At 36.3% G+C, this 16,747-nt stretch overlaps 1 protein-coding gene across 3 annotated transcripts in view; it reads left to right on the forward strand.

Annotated features, from left to right (window-relative positions):
* adam19a (ADAM metallopeptidase domain 19a) overlaps positions 1-16,747 on the forward strand; it is a 120,524-nt gene that overhangs the window by 829 nt on the left and 102,948 nt on the right. For all 3 annotated transcript variants that reach the window (XR_010896499.1, XM_067401865.1, XM_067401866.1), the window contains exon 2: positions 13,645-13,724. Coding sequence is in view for 2 of the 3 variants with exons in the window: in XM_067401865.1 (XP_067257966.1) it covers positions 13,645-13,724 (80 nt within the window). In the remaining variant the exon portion in view is untranslated. The remainder of the gene's footprint in view (positions 1-13,644; positions 13,725-16,747) is intronic.

Below are 16,747 nucleotides of genomic sequence, written 5' to 3' on the forward strand. Positions count from 1 at the left end.
CAGTACTTCACATCAATTTTTTAAAGTTAAGTGCACTACTATTCAGCACTAGTCTAACTGTAGTAGAGCACCGTTGATACTGAATCTACAGCGAGAAGCATATCAGCTCAGCGCGCATTCTCTAACCAATTACTCAAATCAGTAGATTCTAACTGAATAAAAACATCTAGCGCGATCAGTGTAGTCAGATTCCCAAACGAATGAGGTTTATGAGCCGTTGTGTCGAATTCTGACCCCCGCCAAATTATTAGCCCCATCCCAAATTCCCAGTATAGGTAGGTTTAGGATTAGGTGTGGGGGTGGGGTTAGGATTAGGCAATCAGGTAGGGGCTTCAATGAGGGGGGTAATAATTTGGCAGGGAGTGAAAATTAGACACAAATTTAATCAAAACCATACAACGTAAATAAAAAAAGTGAATTTTTAGTGAAACAAAAACATAGGCTACATCAGGAATGATAAAAATGTTGTTGTGATAAGTCATTATAATGTAGTCCAGGGGTTCTCAACTCTGGCCCTCAAGGTCCACTTTCCTGCAGAGATTAGGTGTGTTCGACTTGAAGTGGCGCTTCGCAGATCGATCGGTGCATCAAAAAGCGATTCAAAAGCATATGGAGCCAATCGCTCTCTGATACTTTAGCCCAAAGTTAGGGCTGGGGGATATATTGCATGTGATTGTCACGCGCATTTTCTCAGTAAAGCCGGTTCCCTGATTACCGCTAAATCGCCATCACCTGCTTTCAAATGGAGCGGCATTTAATAGACAGAGCCGTAGTACACTGATAAGCCAGCCACGCAATATCGCGTTCATTTCGCAGATGAATCGCCTTCGATAATGAACGCGATATTGCGTAGTTTGTCAGTGAACTACGGCTCTGTCTATTAAATGCCGCTCCATTTGAAAGCAGGTGATGGCGATTTAGCGGTAATCAGGGAACCGGCTTTACTGAGAAAATGCGCGTGACAATCACATGCGATATATCCCCCAGCCCTACCCAAAGTATATTTAGTTTTTTTTTATGCGTATTCGAGCATACTCGAGCATATGCACAGCCTTGCAAAGTATACTTCTTTTGACTCGTATGCGTACACAGGTGTTCGATGCATGCGCAGTTTTGATCAATCTCTCGCCACGAGTTACAACCCCTTGTAAATACTGCAAAAATCACTAAATGCACATGTGCGATCTGAGCGTATACAGAGTATGCTTGGTTATAAAATGTATGCTTGCGTAAAAAGTGAAGTATACTTTAGGCTTTTGATGTCATACACTGATCGGTCTGCACAGCGCCACTTCAAGTCGAACACTTAATCATACACACCTAAAAAAAAATCAAGGGCTGCATCCAAAATCATATACTTCCCTTTTATACTGTAGGTGAAAAACATATGTGACAAGAGTGGTATGTCCTAATTCACTGTACTCATTAGGCAAAAAAAAAAAAAAAAAAACCTGGATGACCTACTTCTTTCTGCGGGATTCTGAAGTGTACTTATGATGGACATTTTACCATCCCACAGGAGAGGATTTATGAATGGCAGCGAAGCAATGCAACTGACGCTGGTAGGTCACATGCTAATGACAACATGGAGAATGTAGTAAGTCCAGATTACATTTAGAACATACTTTCTTTTTAGAGGTCACAAAGTAATTACTTATTCAAAATAAGTACCTACTCAAGAGAGTATGCAATTTCGGACTCAGCCAAGGTCTTTAGGATTAATAGGAAGTCACTGGCAGCTAAGTTTGATCAAGGTTGGGGTTAAACTCTGAAGGAAAGTGGATCTCAAGGGCCAGAGTTGATGTAGGCTATGTGTAAGCATACATTTTGAAAGAATTGTATTAAATATATTTCTGATTTGTTATGTGTTTCATTGAAATCTTTTTTCCTAAGTATTTCTTGATCAAAGATACTGAAAGAATCATTATGGAGCCTAATCATTTACAGGACCACAAATCCCTATTATTAAGCAACACATGTCAGACAAACCACTAAATGGCACAAAGAGAATCGATTTGATCTTTAGATATTGGTCAGTCTTTCAGTTGTGTAACGCAGTAATGTGATGTGAGTCTCTATGACAGTTCTCCATTAAAACAAGACTATTATTGATGCTGCAAATCCGTTAACTGTCAATATTAAAAACCACAACAAGATTCGGATTACTTTACGCAGCATTCAAGAAGTTCACATTATCAACACCCCAGATTCTCACTGAGCAATAAATGAAAAATATAAAGGAAGACCGCTGACCGTTTTTTTTCTTCTCCACCAGAACATTTTATCACAGACAAAATCTTCTCTTGTCATTTAAACACTGTGTGTTTCAAAGAAACTAAAACAGGCTGTTGGTCTCAGGATATCAAGTTTACAGTCCTGTTCTAACATACACTACACGAGCTCTCTGCGTCTTCTGTGTGTTTGGAGAAGTTTCAACATCTCTCTGAAATTTGACCGGGGACTCTGGGACCTGCGCTGAGCTTCAGTCTCCATATTGCGTGACAGACCTTTAATGCATTTATAACAAGTCTAGTGATATAATCTATGACAGGCAAGAGCTATTAGCAAGAGCAAATATTCTGCTGAGCTGAGAAGTTGATGTTAAAATATACTTACGGCTTGTTAATACTGTACCTACAAGTGGATTATCAACAATGCACATATAGCCTATAAGCCTATTGTTACTTTATACTTGAAGACAGTCTTGGTGACATACTGTAATAATAATAAAACCTATATACAGTATATTTGCATTTCCTAAAGGAAAATCACTGCTAGTAAGCAGCTTGTGTTCTGTGCTTCAGTTACATATACTGAATAATGAGGCAAAGACCAATAAAAATATCAAATGCAAGTACATTCAAGAAATGAGATCCTAATTTAGAAAGCAAATGTTAAAATGACATAACTGCCTATTCAGTTTTCAGTAGCAAACATTCTAATAACTGATTCTTGAATACTAGAGTTTTATGTGGATTTATTTATTTTTTTTAACATTTTGTGCAGCTTTCTGAAATACTTAATTCCGGTAGAGGTATTTTTGTGTAATGACTGTTGTCCAGTGCAACTATAAATGACTGCTCATCTGGCCAATCGATTTCCTACTAAACAGTGTCTCAGGTATCTTTGTGGTCTCTCTTTCTCTCTCTCTCTCTCTCTCTCTCTCTCTCTCTCTCTCTCTCTCTCTCTCTCTCTCTTTTCATACAATGCAAATTGTTAATTAATGCCATCTTTCAATTCAAAACAGATATCGATCGTAGTTACGCTGGCCTTGGAGGACTTCAGGATTACTTATATGATGAACAAAATTGTATTGTTATGTTCTCATGCTCATTTTATTTACACCTGGTATTAAGATGTGTTTTTGACAAGAAAGGTCAGGGTCTAAAACGTTTTGAGCTTATCCACTTTCGACCACTTGGGTAGTCGAAAACGCATTTGAACGGATTAATGTAAATGCAAAAAGCCACAGAAGACTGCTTACTCTCCGCTTACTTACCTAATGCATAACATGGGAAGCGTGATAGACAGGATTTAATCTTTTTTGGTTTGACCAAAAAAGCCCAATCCCAAAGCCCAAGTTTGGTTTGAAGTCCAAAAACATACCAAGCGGAATGTTCTCTCACCATTCCTGATTTCTTGTTCTTGCGGCTGTCAGAGCAGAAACGAAAGCTGAATGTATGTTTTTCTGTCATCAACATTCGCATTCACATGCTTATTTTGTCTATTAGATTGAAAGATCTGAAAAAGCCCATACATTTACCCACCCATAGACCCCCCCCCCCCAAAAGAAATCTGGACAAGTATTCAAAATTGTACTGAGAAAAACACGGTAGCACCAGGTGTAAATGGGAATGTGTCTCCCTTGTTTACTTGTAATCAGAAATCAAAAATGCATCTTAACACCAGGTGTAAAGAGGGCCAAAATGTGCTGTTCCTTCCCTGTCACTCAGATACATATTCAGTGTGCCAAATACTTATTGTAAACATTGACCAGTCTAGCATTCACTTAAATGAATGAATGTGTGACAAAGTAATTATATTTTGCACATCACACGTTTAAATTGGTGGAGGCATTTTTTTCTGGTGTTTTTCTGATAGGACCAACTATCATGGTTATGACAGAAAATATACAGCAAGTACAATTGCTTACAAAAAAATGAAAATAAATAAATGAATAAAAACTCGCCAGTGTGACCTTGTTCAACCAATAGCCGGAAAAATACTCAAATATAGTTTGAAAGAGGTCTGTACTTTAAGCAGTTCATGCTGAATTAATTGCAAAAAAATTGTAGAGAAACAGAATGAGAAGAGTTATTTCAATAGCGTTGGTATGTGAGCACAGAAAAAAATCTTCTGTACTATTCAGTGGCCTTATTCTGGGATTTCTATTGGGGACCAGCTTCCGTATTTTCTGTATACTGTACTATTTGAATGATTACAGAATGATTTGAATGCTTAAAAAAAATGAGAATAAGACAAATACTGGAAGACAGTAATTATTAATCAAATACACATACAAACTATGCTACAGTACAAAATTTGGAAAGAACTCTTCTCTTCTAGGGTTCATGCATTGTAGACTTATTTGAAATCTGTACATAATAGCACAGGAGGTATAAATAAGGCAGACTTTTTGCAGTGGTCTATTCGCAGTGCTTTGTGCTCGCCACAGCTGCATGGGTTAGTTATATCACCATTATTCATTTATACGCCTTATGTTTATGCGATGAGAAGAAAGATGGATGACTTTGGGTTTCATCAGTATGTCTAAAAAGCCTCTTTATTCCTGGAATTTTCCATTAGTCCCTGGACTACAATTTCTCTATCAAGATAATGACTTTCATAAATAGATAATGGTTGTTTTTCCTTTTAAAGGCGACTTATGTGGCATGGAATATTATTATAATACCACTTTTTTTTCTCAAGCAGTAGGGCAAGTGTACATCATTATAAATCATCTCTGTCTTCTTAAATACTGCATTTATTTCAAATTTTGTCCGCTCTTTTGAAAAAGAACTGTACTTAAACTGTACTTGCAGATAATCTAATATTAATGAAATAAAAGGCCACTTAAGTGTACTTAAAGAGAGTAAACTTTCATTAAACATTTATTCAAATATTTAAGAACACTTTAAAAAAAGTGCACTTTGTAATAATGTCAAATTAAGTGTTACTCTAAAGTACATTTTAAATTATTGTTTTCATGCTTTAAAGAAAAACACTTATTTTGCTGTTTTGACTAAAATACTAAAGCCCATGTAAAGTACTTGATTATAATTTTAACTTGTGTATTGTAGTGTATTTGATATTACATTTAAAGATAATATGTTTTCAATGTACTTAACTGCAACTTTATCATTACATATGTCTAATTAAAATGTATTTAAAAACATGACATTCAAGTTTTAGTGGAATTGACATTAAAATATAGCTTAGCTTACCATAAATGCTTGTCAGTACATTCGACAGCACACAGTAACAATATTTCAAAGACAATAAAAGTAATAATTATAAAATTTCTTATAAAGATATACTTACATCCTACATAAGTGGGTCAACAAAAGCATTCTTAAGGATAACTAATTGCATTTAACATAAATATAAACTATAATAGATTTCCATTTCATTGCTAGTAACATGCAATTAAGTGTCCACAACATTACATTCATTTTGCACTTAAAGGAAAAGTTTATCCAAAAAGGAAAATTCTACAAAAGAGGATTAGGGCCAAGCAATAATAAAAAATAAAACCATCTCGAGATTAAAGTTGTTAAATTTCGAGAAAAAACTCGTTAAAATTCGAGAAAAAAGATTTGAGATAAAATGTTGCAAAATTACGAATGATAATTCGTTAAATTACGAATTTGTTCTCATAATTTAATGACTTTTTTCTTGCAATTTAATGACTTTATTCTCAACATTTTATCTCGACTTTTTTTCTCGAAATTTAACAACTTTTTTCCTCATAATTTAAAGAATTTGTTCCTATAATCTAACGACTTTTTTCTCTTAATTTAATGACTTTATTCTCAACATTTTATCTCGACTTTTTTCTCAAAATTTAACGACTTTTTTCTCGAAATTTAACAACTTTAATCTCGAGATGGTTTTATTTTTTTATTATTGCTTGGCCCTAATCCTCTTCTGTAATTCTGTCATCATTTACTCACCCAGATATTTTGAAGAATATTGGTAACCCAAAAGGTGATGGGCCCCATAATCTTCAAAATATCTTCTTTGGTGTACAGCAGAAGAAAGATCTTCATACAGGTTTGGAACAACTTGAGGATGAGTAAATAATGACGGAATTTTCATTTTTGGGTGAACTATGCCTTTAAATATATTCATTTAAAAAGTTCTCTTTCTTAAAGTATGCTAAAGTGTACTTCTTTTTCACAAGGGTGTATATGTTGTTAGCATTTCAGTGGTCATACTTTGTGTGTCCATTGTGCATTGACTAGTCATAAAATTCTCCTTCTTTGATACAGACTTACGTACATCGGTGTATCTCAGAAGAGTTGGAAATGCAAGGGGACTTTAGTGCACTCCTACACAATCAGCGCTCGTGGCATTTGAACAAAAAAATATGGAAGGCTGTATGAGTCAGATTGCATTATAAATTGACATTCTTATGTGCTATATAATGAGCGAGAGAGAAAGACTGTGTGTGTGAGAGAGAAAGAAAAAGAGAGATAAGAAAAGAGACAAAGGTAATCAGAGAGTGAATCAGAGAGACAAAAAGCTAAAGACAGAGATGGAGAGCATGACAGAGCTGTTAGTTGGAAGGTAAGGGAGGAGTTTGCCTGTGTTGTTTAGCGCTGTCACTGAAGACTCCCGGTCCCTGCAGTGCTTTGTGATTGCATTTGGTTTAAAACGACACCCTGGAAACAGTGATAGAAACAGTTCCATTCAAACCGCACTATCTCTATTTCTTTCTGTCTCCTCTCTCTCACACACACACACCAGGCACAATTCAGAGAAGAGATCCCCCACACAGAAGCAACATTCAATCTTGTGCCAGCTTATCTCACACACACACACACACACACACACACACACACACACATACACAATCGTAGTCCGCCAATTGCACCATGCTGCATGTTTTAGAGTGTTTTGAACTTACTAAATTGCAGATGCTTCCTGTCAATCTGATATTGACATATTTTTTTAGTCCCCGTCTCTCGGCGATGGTCTATAAATTGGTCAATCAGACAGGATGGCTGTGGTGTCTGTAGAAATCCTCACACTGTCAGACAGCTGCTGTGATAGACTGATATATTGGCTTAATCAGCTGATTTCTTACCATTTTAACCCATAAAAGGCAAGAACATCATATTTTTATGTTCATAAGGCAAGTTTTTTATCTACTAGAATATATGTATTAAAGTATTATTTATTAAAATGTATTAATTCATAGATAGATATAATTCATTTATATAAATATATATAATTAAATGATAACTCAAATAATACATTTTCATGTTTTTCCCCCTCAAAGTATGCCTGTTGGTTTTATTTTACATTTTACAATTCATATATCCCATGAAAACAACATTCAACATTGACAGTGTCGATGGTCTTCTCACAGTGGTCTTGTCACAACACACTGCTATTTTATTGTTACTTTGAGTTAAAGATTCTGTGCAGATGCCAGAGGTTTATACAAGTTTTACACTGTTTACACAGAGTTTTACACTGTCCTTCTTCCCAACTTCTTAAATGTCTGTTGCCCAGGATACAGACATTATTTAAGGGTTAAAATGATCTGCATCAGCCAAACAGTTATGCTGTTTTCACTCTTGTGCACAGCACATGCCAATATACAATTTTGACAATTTATAGTCTCATTTCAGAAGTCACCAAACGGAACAGATGGTCACAACCCAATTATGTTAATAGTTGTGCTAATGTTTATGTCAAGCTGGCTTTTTTTTTTTTTTTTTTTTGGCACCACAATACCACAGTCTTTACACCTTTTGGAAATGTAAACCTACAGATTACATATTTAATATTTTTGTTTTTGAGCAAATATTATGCAGAATACATTGTCACTGCATTCCTGTATGTTTCATTTAAAGGTGCCATTGAACGTTTTTTACAAGATGTAATATAAGTCTAAGGTGTCCCCCGAATGTGTCTGTGAAGTTTCAGCTCAAAATACCCCATAGATTTTTTTAAATAATTTTTTTTAACTGCCTATTTTGGGGCATCATTAACTATGCACCAATTCAGGCTGCGGCTCCTTTAATTCCTCACGCCCCCTCCCGAGCTCTCAACTCTATCATTGCATAAACAAAGTTCACACAGCTAATATAACCCTCAAAATGGATCTTTAAAGTGTTCGTCATGCAAGCTGCATGCATACATCGGATTATGTGAGTATTGTATTTATTTGGATGTTTACATTTGATTCTGAATGAGTTTGAGGCTATGAAGTTGAAATGAAAATAACGACGGCTCTTGTCTCCATGAATACAATAAGAAACAATGGTAACTTTAACCACATTTAACAGTACATTAGCAACATGCTAATGAAACATTTAGAAAGACAGTTTACAAATATCACTAAAAATATCATGTTATCATGGATCATGTCAGTTATTATCACTCCATCTGCTATTTTTTGCTGTTGTCCTTGCTTGCTTACCTAGTCTGATGATTCAGCTGTGCACAGATCCAGACGTCCTGCCCTTGTGTAATGCCTTGAACATGAGCTGGCATATGCAAATATTGGGGTCATACATATTAATGATCCCGACTGTTACGTAACAGTCGGTGTTATGTTGAGATTCGCCTGTTCTTCGGAGGTCTTTTAAACAAATGAGATTTATATAAGGAGGAAACAATGGAGTTTGAGACTCACTGTATGTCATTTCCATGTACTGAACTCTTGTTATTTAACTATGCCAAGATAAATTCAAATTTTAATTCTAGGGCACCTTTAAAGGACTTTAAAATGAAAATGACCCCATAATTTACTCACCCTCAAGCCATCCTAGGTGTATATGACTTTCTTTGTTTAGATGAAAACAATAAGAATTAAAGCTGCAAGCAGCGATGAAAGGGCCCTCGCACCCGGGCTCACCGCCACCCGTTGGCCTTAGGAAAACAGAGAACAGTGGTCGACATGCATGTAAGCGAATGAATACAGGAGAATTATGCCATTAAGCCATTTCGAATTGCCACACTTCCTGCTGCCAACAGGTGGCGCTTTGACCATAACCAAATATTGCGATATAGATGTGTTCAGACCCGGACTGTTATCAAACACGTGAAGTTTGGAGCAGATCGGACATCATATGCCTGAGCTACAACAACTTCCTGTTTCATGGCATTTATCGCATACATTAACACTTAGCCAAGTGTTGCATGATTTAACGTGTTTCTAGTATGTTTGGTACTTTGTGGCATATTAAATTTGTGGTTCTGGGAGGGAATTACAGTGTAAAGCATGCCATTTCCTGTTGCCAGCAGGTGACGCTATGACTAACGGAATATTGGCATATAGATATGTTCAGGCCAGGACTCTTATCACACATGTGAAATTTGGAGCAGATCGGACATAGTATGCCTGAGTTACAACGGCTTCCTTTTTCATGGCGGAACAACAGACTTTGTCATGCCGCCACGGACACGCCCTTCAACAAAAACTGTAAATCTTCGCAATTTAACGTCACAAAGGCCTTTAGATTAGACTGACAAAAAATGAAATTGATCTGATTAAATCTCTAGGAGGAGTTAATCACAGTGTAAAACATGTAATTTTCTGTTGCCCCCAGGTGGCGCTATGACTGTAACTGAATATTGGCATATAGATGTCTTCAGGCCAGGACTCTAATAAAACATGTGAAGTTTGGGGCAGATCAGACATTGTTTGCCCGAGTTACAACAACTTCCTGTTTCATGGCAAAACATCGAAATTTGCCAGGCTGCCACGAACACGCCCTTCAGCGAAAACTCTAGATCTTCGCAATTTAATGTCTCAAAGGCCTTTAGATTAGACTGACCAAATATGATGTTGATCTGATTAAAGCTCTAGGAGGAGTTCGTTAAAGTACAACATGTGGAAATGGCAAAAACTGCCAAAATTTTGTAGAGAAAATTAAAAATATCTCACTTCCTGTTGGGTTTACAAACTTTGCACCCAGGGGCTTTTTTGTAGGTATTGGGCTGTTACATCTGTCTACCGAATTTCATAACTGTACGTGAAACGTAGCACGAAGGGCGCTTAATTGAAATTTTGCAGGTGGCGCTATCGAGCCATTTTGCCACACCTAATTCTGAAACCCATATCAGATGTAAATTTTCACCACTTCTGACGCGTGTGCAAAGTTTCATGAGTTTTTGAGAACGTTTAGGCCCTCAAAAATGTGATTCATTTTGGAGAAGAAAAACATTTTGGCTGAGCAATTCCAATAGGGTCCTCACACCATCGGTGCTCGGGCCCTAATAAACTTGCTGGTGCTATCAAGCTTTATAATGGCAGTGAACGGGGGTCACAAGTTTGACACTCAAATAAGTGCATCCGTCCATCATAAACGGCTCCGGGGGGTTAATAAAGGTCTTCTGAAGTGAAGCGATGTGTTTGTGTATAAAAATATCCATATTTAACATGTTATAAAGTAAAATAAATAGCATCTGGTCAAACAGATTCTACTCATGTCTGAAGCTTAACTTAGGAGACGCCATGACTTATTACCCTTATTATGTCACACGTTATATGTTGCATAATTTGTGCTGTAGACTTAAGTAGAATCCATATTTTTCTTACACAAAACGCTTCGCCTTACTTCAGAAGGCCTTTATTAACCATGTGGAGTACTTTTATGACAGATGGATGCACTTATTTGAGCTTCAAACTCCTGACCCCTGTTCACTGCTACTATAAAGCTGGATAGCATCAGGGTGTTTATTAACATATATCCTATTGTATACATCTGAAAGAAGAAAGTCATATACACCTAGGATGGCTTGTGGGTGAGTAAATCATGAGGTAATTTTCATTTTAAATCCTTTAAGCAATTTTGTATTTCACTTGTGGTTATTAAATTGCATTAGGTCGGCTACCCACATTGGTCGCTAATTTTAAATACCCCTTTCATATGCTTCCCCCTTTCTATCTCTCTCAGTTGTGACAGGAAATCATGATCTGTTTTTCTCTATGTGTATTCTGTCCCCTCTGAATGATCGATATGTAATCCTAACAGCAATGTTGCTTTATGGATCTTATGTGCCTTCTTACATATGTGTGGGATGTCTGGATACACTCATTAGGCCTCTTATGACAGTATTGGTGTAAACTGCTTTTGTAACATCTGGTGCAATATTTCAGTTTTGACATTTAAAAGCTGACATCTGGTCAAATCTGTCAGTTACACTCAACCTATCCCATCCTCAGGGCCGACCTCAATATTGTTCATTGCCGTAATGAGGTGTGAGAATCAGGAAATCGAAGAGTTTACACACATTCCTTTGTGGAGGTGTTAAAATATGAGGAAATCACTGTTTTTAACAGTTCTTCCTTTTTTAGCTGTACATAATTTGAGCAAAACTGTAAATTACTATTTGAATTAAATATACAATAATAGATTTAATATTTTTCTTTGGACTAATGAGACTCCAAGGGAAAGCAAGAGAGGAAAGTGAACAGAAAGTAAAAAGAGGAAGAATACTAATCCTCTTTTCCTTCAGACCTTCACTTTTCTCTGGAGGTCTGTTCCTAAAAAGCCTGGCAAGAGAGGAAGTGAAAAAGTAAGGCTCAGTGGGACCCCCGTGGCAGTTGAATGACTTGACGGGCAGATAATTGTCAACCAGAGGAAGGTCAATTTCACTGTGTTTGAAGAGCAACTGCCCTCAAGCCAGCTCTGGCCTTCTTAGATCATTCTTCGGGAACAATGTCTTAGGCTGGCTTGCAGCTAATGCCTTCTCTAAACCTATTAGTTTTGGAAAATGGTTTTCTCTAGAGGGCCATAGTCTGCGTTGATGGATTCTCTGGATTTATGTTGTGCAGGCGACAGGCTGATTATTTTACGTCCCAGAACTCAAACTTGGCCTTTGATGATGTTTATTGTGGAAAAGAACCACGGTTACAACCAGAATAGATTTTGGGATACATTTTGATTGACAAGCCGCAGTGATTTAGATCACACCGACTATATTTTAGCATTAGAAGAGATGAGACCATTACAATTTGGAAATAGAAAAGAAAATTGGAAAAAGGATGGTCTTGTGAAGAGCATGCCGACACACTTCCCTCCCGATCAATTCTATTGCTTCCTTTTACCGCGTGTCATATTTTATAAACTCCAGCCATAAATGGATATGGCAAGGTCAGTAATGATCTTATTTTTCCACATTTGTGTGCATGACAGCTCTGTGTGAGACCCCAAATGTCTGAGCTCAAACTGAGAGGGGATGCTTATTTGTTTCTTTTTGTAAAGAAAAGTATTATCGTTGAAGAAAAGAGAGGGATGTAAGAGAAAAATCCTCACAACTTTCATTACCTCTTCTCTCTTGGTACTTTATCAGGGAGAATGAATAGCCAATTTCACTGTGCTGATAATCAACTTGTAAAAGCTTGTAATTTTAGTGTCTAATTTTGGATCCCACAAGAGGTTTAAATCAAGTGCATGAAAGCTGAGACGTACAAAATGATTTATGAGGATGATTATTCCTCTTAATCATGAGTGATTGAGGGAGATTAATAGTCTGACCTACTGCCCACTTTCAGCTGCCTTTCTAGAGTTGATTAACTTAATACCAGGCTTGGATTGCCAAACTATATTGTACTGTCATAAGTGACACGTCCATGTTCAACTTTTATAAGGTTTCAGGCTTGATGACAGCACAAACATGGTTAGTAGTCTGGGACGCCTGAAAGATTTAATCTCAGGGCACGAACAGAAACCTGACCATGCCCCATGAATTCAATAAATCTCAGAGAATACCAGATCCTTTTTGCTTTTTTGTCACATGACAAGGTCAGAACAAAATGTCATATGGCACAACCACTTTATTGAACTTTGAAATGAATTATAGATTTAATAATGTATGATATTTGTTTAAAAAAGATACAATTAAATAAAATAAAATTAAAAATACACTACAATTCAAAAGTTTGGGGTCAATAAGATTTTATTTATTATTTTTTTTTTTTTAAATGTTTACCAAGACTGCATTTATTTGATCAAAAATAACGTAAAATCAATAATATTGTGAAATAATATTACAATTTAAAATAACTGTTTTCTATTTGATTATATATTAAAATTAATTTTCAGCATCATTACTCCAGTCTTCAGTGTCACACGATCCTTCAGAAATCATTTTTATATGCTGATTTGGTGCTCAAGTAACATTTCTTATCATTATCAATGTTAAAAATGATTGTGCTGCTTAACATATTTGTGGATTTTATTTCAGGATTCTTTGACGTATAGTAAATTCAAACAAACAGCATATATTTGAAATTTAAATATAAATTATAAATGTCTTTACTGTAACTTTGTACTCATTTTTACTTTTCTTGGATTTTTTTTTTCATGGACACTCTTATATGCCATTGACCCTAAAAGTGAGGGTGAAATGTCAGTAAACATTTTTTTCCTTCCCATGATCTGTGTATTTCTTTCCTTTCAGTGGTAGACAGAGGACAGAGAGTGACGGCACACTGGATCTCTCACGGCACAGCACAGCAAGAGACTGAAACTGCATTTAAGGTAAGGCACTAGGTAACGATAATAAAAAAATTGTTTAAATATTCAACACAGAGATATTCTTATATATATAACATAAAATATTCATCAGTTTTATTTATGCATACTGTCAGGACATTCCTCACAATGGTGACATTTAGTTAGATAGTGTACTAAAGACACATGTCTTTGTCGTTACATTTCCAAGCACATTCGGAAAGTTGAGCAAGAGTGGATGCTGCCTGGCCAATGTTTTTGTGGATTTCAGCACTGTGGCGAGCGTTTTTAGTGGTGCCTTACAACATAGCGAGTTTTCTCTTCATGAGAATAGTTAAGCCAGTGTCTCACAAGCAAGTCCATTGGGTACTTTGGAGGATGTAGTTGTTCCCTCTTGCAGCTGGTAGTAGTGGCATCACTACGAGAAAGCAGCTCCTGATAAGCACCCTAGGGCTTTGGTTCTTATTATCTAAGTTATAAAAGCTTGTCGACAAACTGTGTTGGTGTGTATTTTAGATTTTCCCATTAGGAGGAAGGCCTGGAATCCAGACAGACACTTGTTTTTGGCCACTGCAGGTGTCCTAACATTCAGAGTTTCTAACAAGCAACTAAAAAGGTTTCCCTTCATGTTCTCTTGGAAGAGTTTGATGATTCTGTGCAGCATAGGAGACTGCCTGCCTTCTGAAGGATCTAAAAGAGGCCCCTTTTGTTCAAATCAATGACAACAATGTTGTGGGGTTTCAGGCACCTGCTCTCATCATGTTTCTTTATTGTCCAGTTGTTGCATTCAGTGGTAACAGTTCTGGAGTATAGCTGGAAGTATTATTCTACCCAGTACTTCATCTACTTATATCCGCCATCTAGATATTAATATTATATACCATGTATATCAACCACCCACTCTCCAGTTGTCTGTATTGGCCTTTGAAAACACCATATAAATATATTTATATCTAATAAATAATCCATAAAGTTCACTAGTGAAATAGTTTGACCTGCCCAGATGAATCCATTCCCATTGGCTGATTTAAATTCCCAGCTCTCTCTACTAAAGTTTTTCACTCTAATGGACCTTTCCTATCCTTGGATAGTGTTGCTGGATTTCATGTTCTGCAATACACGGCCACACACGTGAAAGTACACATCCTTCTGCACTCCTCTGGAACATCCACTCAGTCTTATTTCTCTGCCCTCTTCTCTGTTGTATTTACATCTGTGTTCAGTCTCAAACTCAATGCCCTTCAGATATATCTAACCTGCTTGGCTTGTTATGAAACCCTGAGAAAGCCTGCAAATGTCAAGCTAAATGCCTCAAACAAACCCAGTCCAGTTGAGCCTACATTTGAACAATGATGAACATGCAATAATAAGCATTAATGCATTCAGATTCAGCATTTTCCTTCAGGTCAGTCGTATGTTCGTAATAAAAAACAGTTAAGGGGTTTTCCGTGACTGACAGCGTTAATCAAAGCATTTGTCAGTAGCGTCTTGTTCTGTGGACTATTTTTTCTGGCGGAAGGAAGGCTTTTAGTGAAAGTTTACTTCAAGAAAGTTGCAGTGATACATATTTTTGGCTTTAATATTTGTATTGTGTGGTGACTAGACTTAAAAAAATAAATCGTGATAATGAATATGCATGATATTGTAATCGTGGGCACTTCAGAATACCGTAAATAATAATTTATTACCAATTATTATTTTTTTATAAGGCAATTAAGAATACTTTACCCATCAATGGTATATAAAATGCACAACACCGCTGTATTCTGCGTCAAAAGGACACGCGCTCAGATATAAACAAGCCCAACGTGCGTGTGGCACATGGCGGAACGAGTGAAGGAGACGCGCTGAATGAAAGTGCGCGTTCACTCTCTGACAGCAGAGGGCGCTGATGGAACAGCAGCGTGCAGCGGTTACCACGGAAACCGTGCAAACAAAGTAACTGCGCTAGTGAAGTTTTTAAAATGCTTCAAACAGCCATTAATTTTTTTATAATCTCAGTGTTGTTCATCACAGCACCAAATACTGAATACTTAAAAAAGACTTAAAAGGATATTTATTTTCAAACCTAAACATTTTTATATTTTAGTCTGGACTAAAATCAAAATAACTTATTTAATGGACCTGAGATAAAACTAACAATGATCAGTTGTGTTTCTAAAATAACGTTAACAAAAAATAACACTTTCTGTAACAAATGTAGCTATTGCTCAGTCTTAGTTAATGCATTAAATAGAGTAAAGTGTTATCTGTTGTTCTTTATAATAAAATTTCAGTCAGTTGTTTTTGTTTTATTACAAAAAGAGTTCTTAAACCTGTTAAACTATGACAAAAATTGTTTTTTAAATATCGTGATAATACCGTATACCGTGATAAAAGCTTCATCAATTAATCGGAACATGAAAATTTGATACATGCCTAGTGGTGACCGTTTTATAAAAGCAATAAGCTACTCGAGGCTAGTGCTATATCGTGAATAAGTCACGGCTGAAGGGGTTGCAACAGCATTCTTCTGCTGTGAATTATTCACGATACAGCACAGCCTCTCGTACCTTATTGCTTACATATAGGTCCCACTTTATATTAGGTGGCCTTAACTACTACTCATATTGTATTGCAAAACACTTTTGCTGCAATTGAAGTGGGATACGGGTAAGATTAGGGACAGGTTTGGTGGTATGGGTAGGTTTAAGGGTGGGTTAAGGTGTAAGGGATAGGTCAACAGTGTAATTATAAATGTAAATACATAAATTAATTACAGATGTAATTACATTCAGGTATTTTTAAAGTATAAGTAGCTAACATGTAAAAACATGTATGTACACAATAAGTGAATTGTATCAAATGATTAATTTAAATGTAAGTACATAGTAGTTAAGGCCACCTAATATAAAAAAGGACCCCTATAAATGTACAGAGATCTTGTAGGTTAGCAAATTGTATGTTGCATGCTCAAAATATGGACATCTGGTCCTATGTTTGTGGTTTTAAGTGGTAATTTTGTCATTCTTCAGTATTTGTATTTGGTTCAGTGTCTGTATTTATTATGG

The sequence above is a fragment of the Chanodichthys erythropterus genome, chromosome 11, assembly GCF_024489055.1.
Source record: "Chanodichthys erythropterus isolate Z2021 chromosome 11, ASM2448905v1, whole genome shotgun sequence".
Taxonomy (NCBI): domain Eukaryota; kingdom Metazoa; phylum Chordata; class Actinopteri; order Cypriniformes; family Xenocyprididae; genus Chanodichthys; species Chanodichthys erythropterus.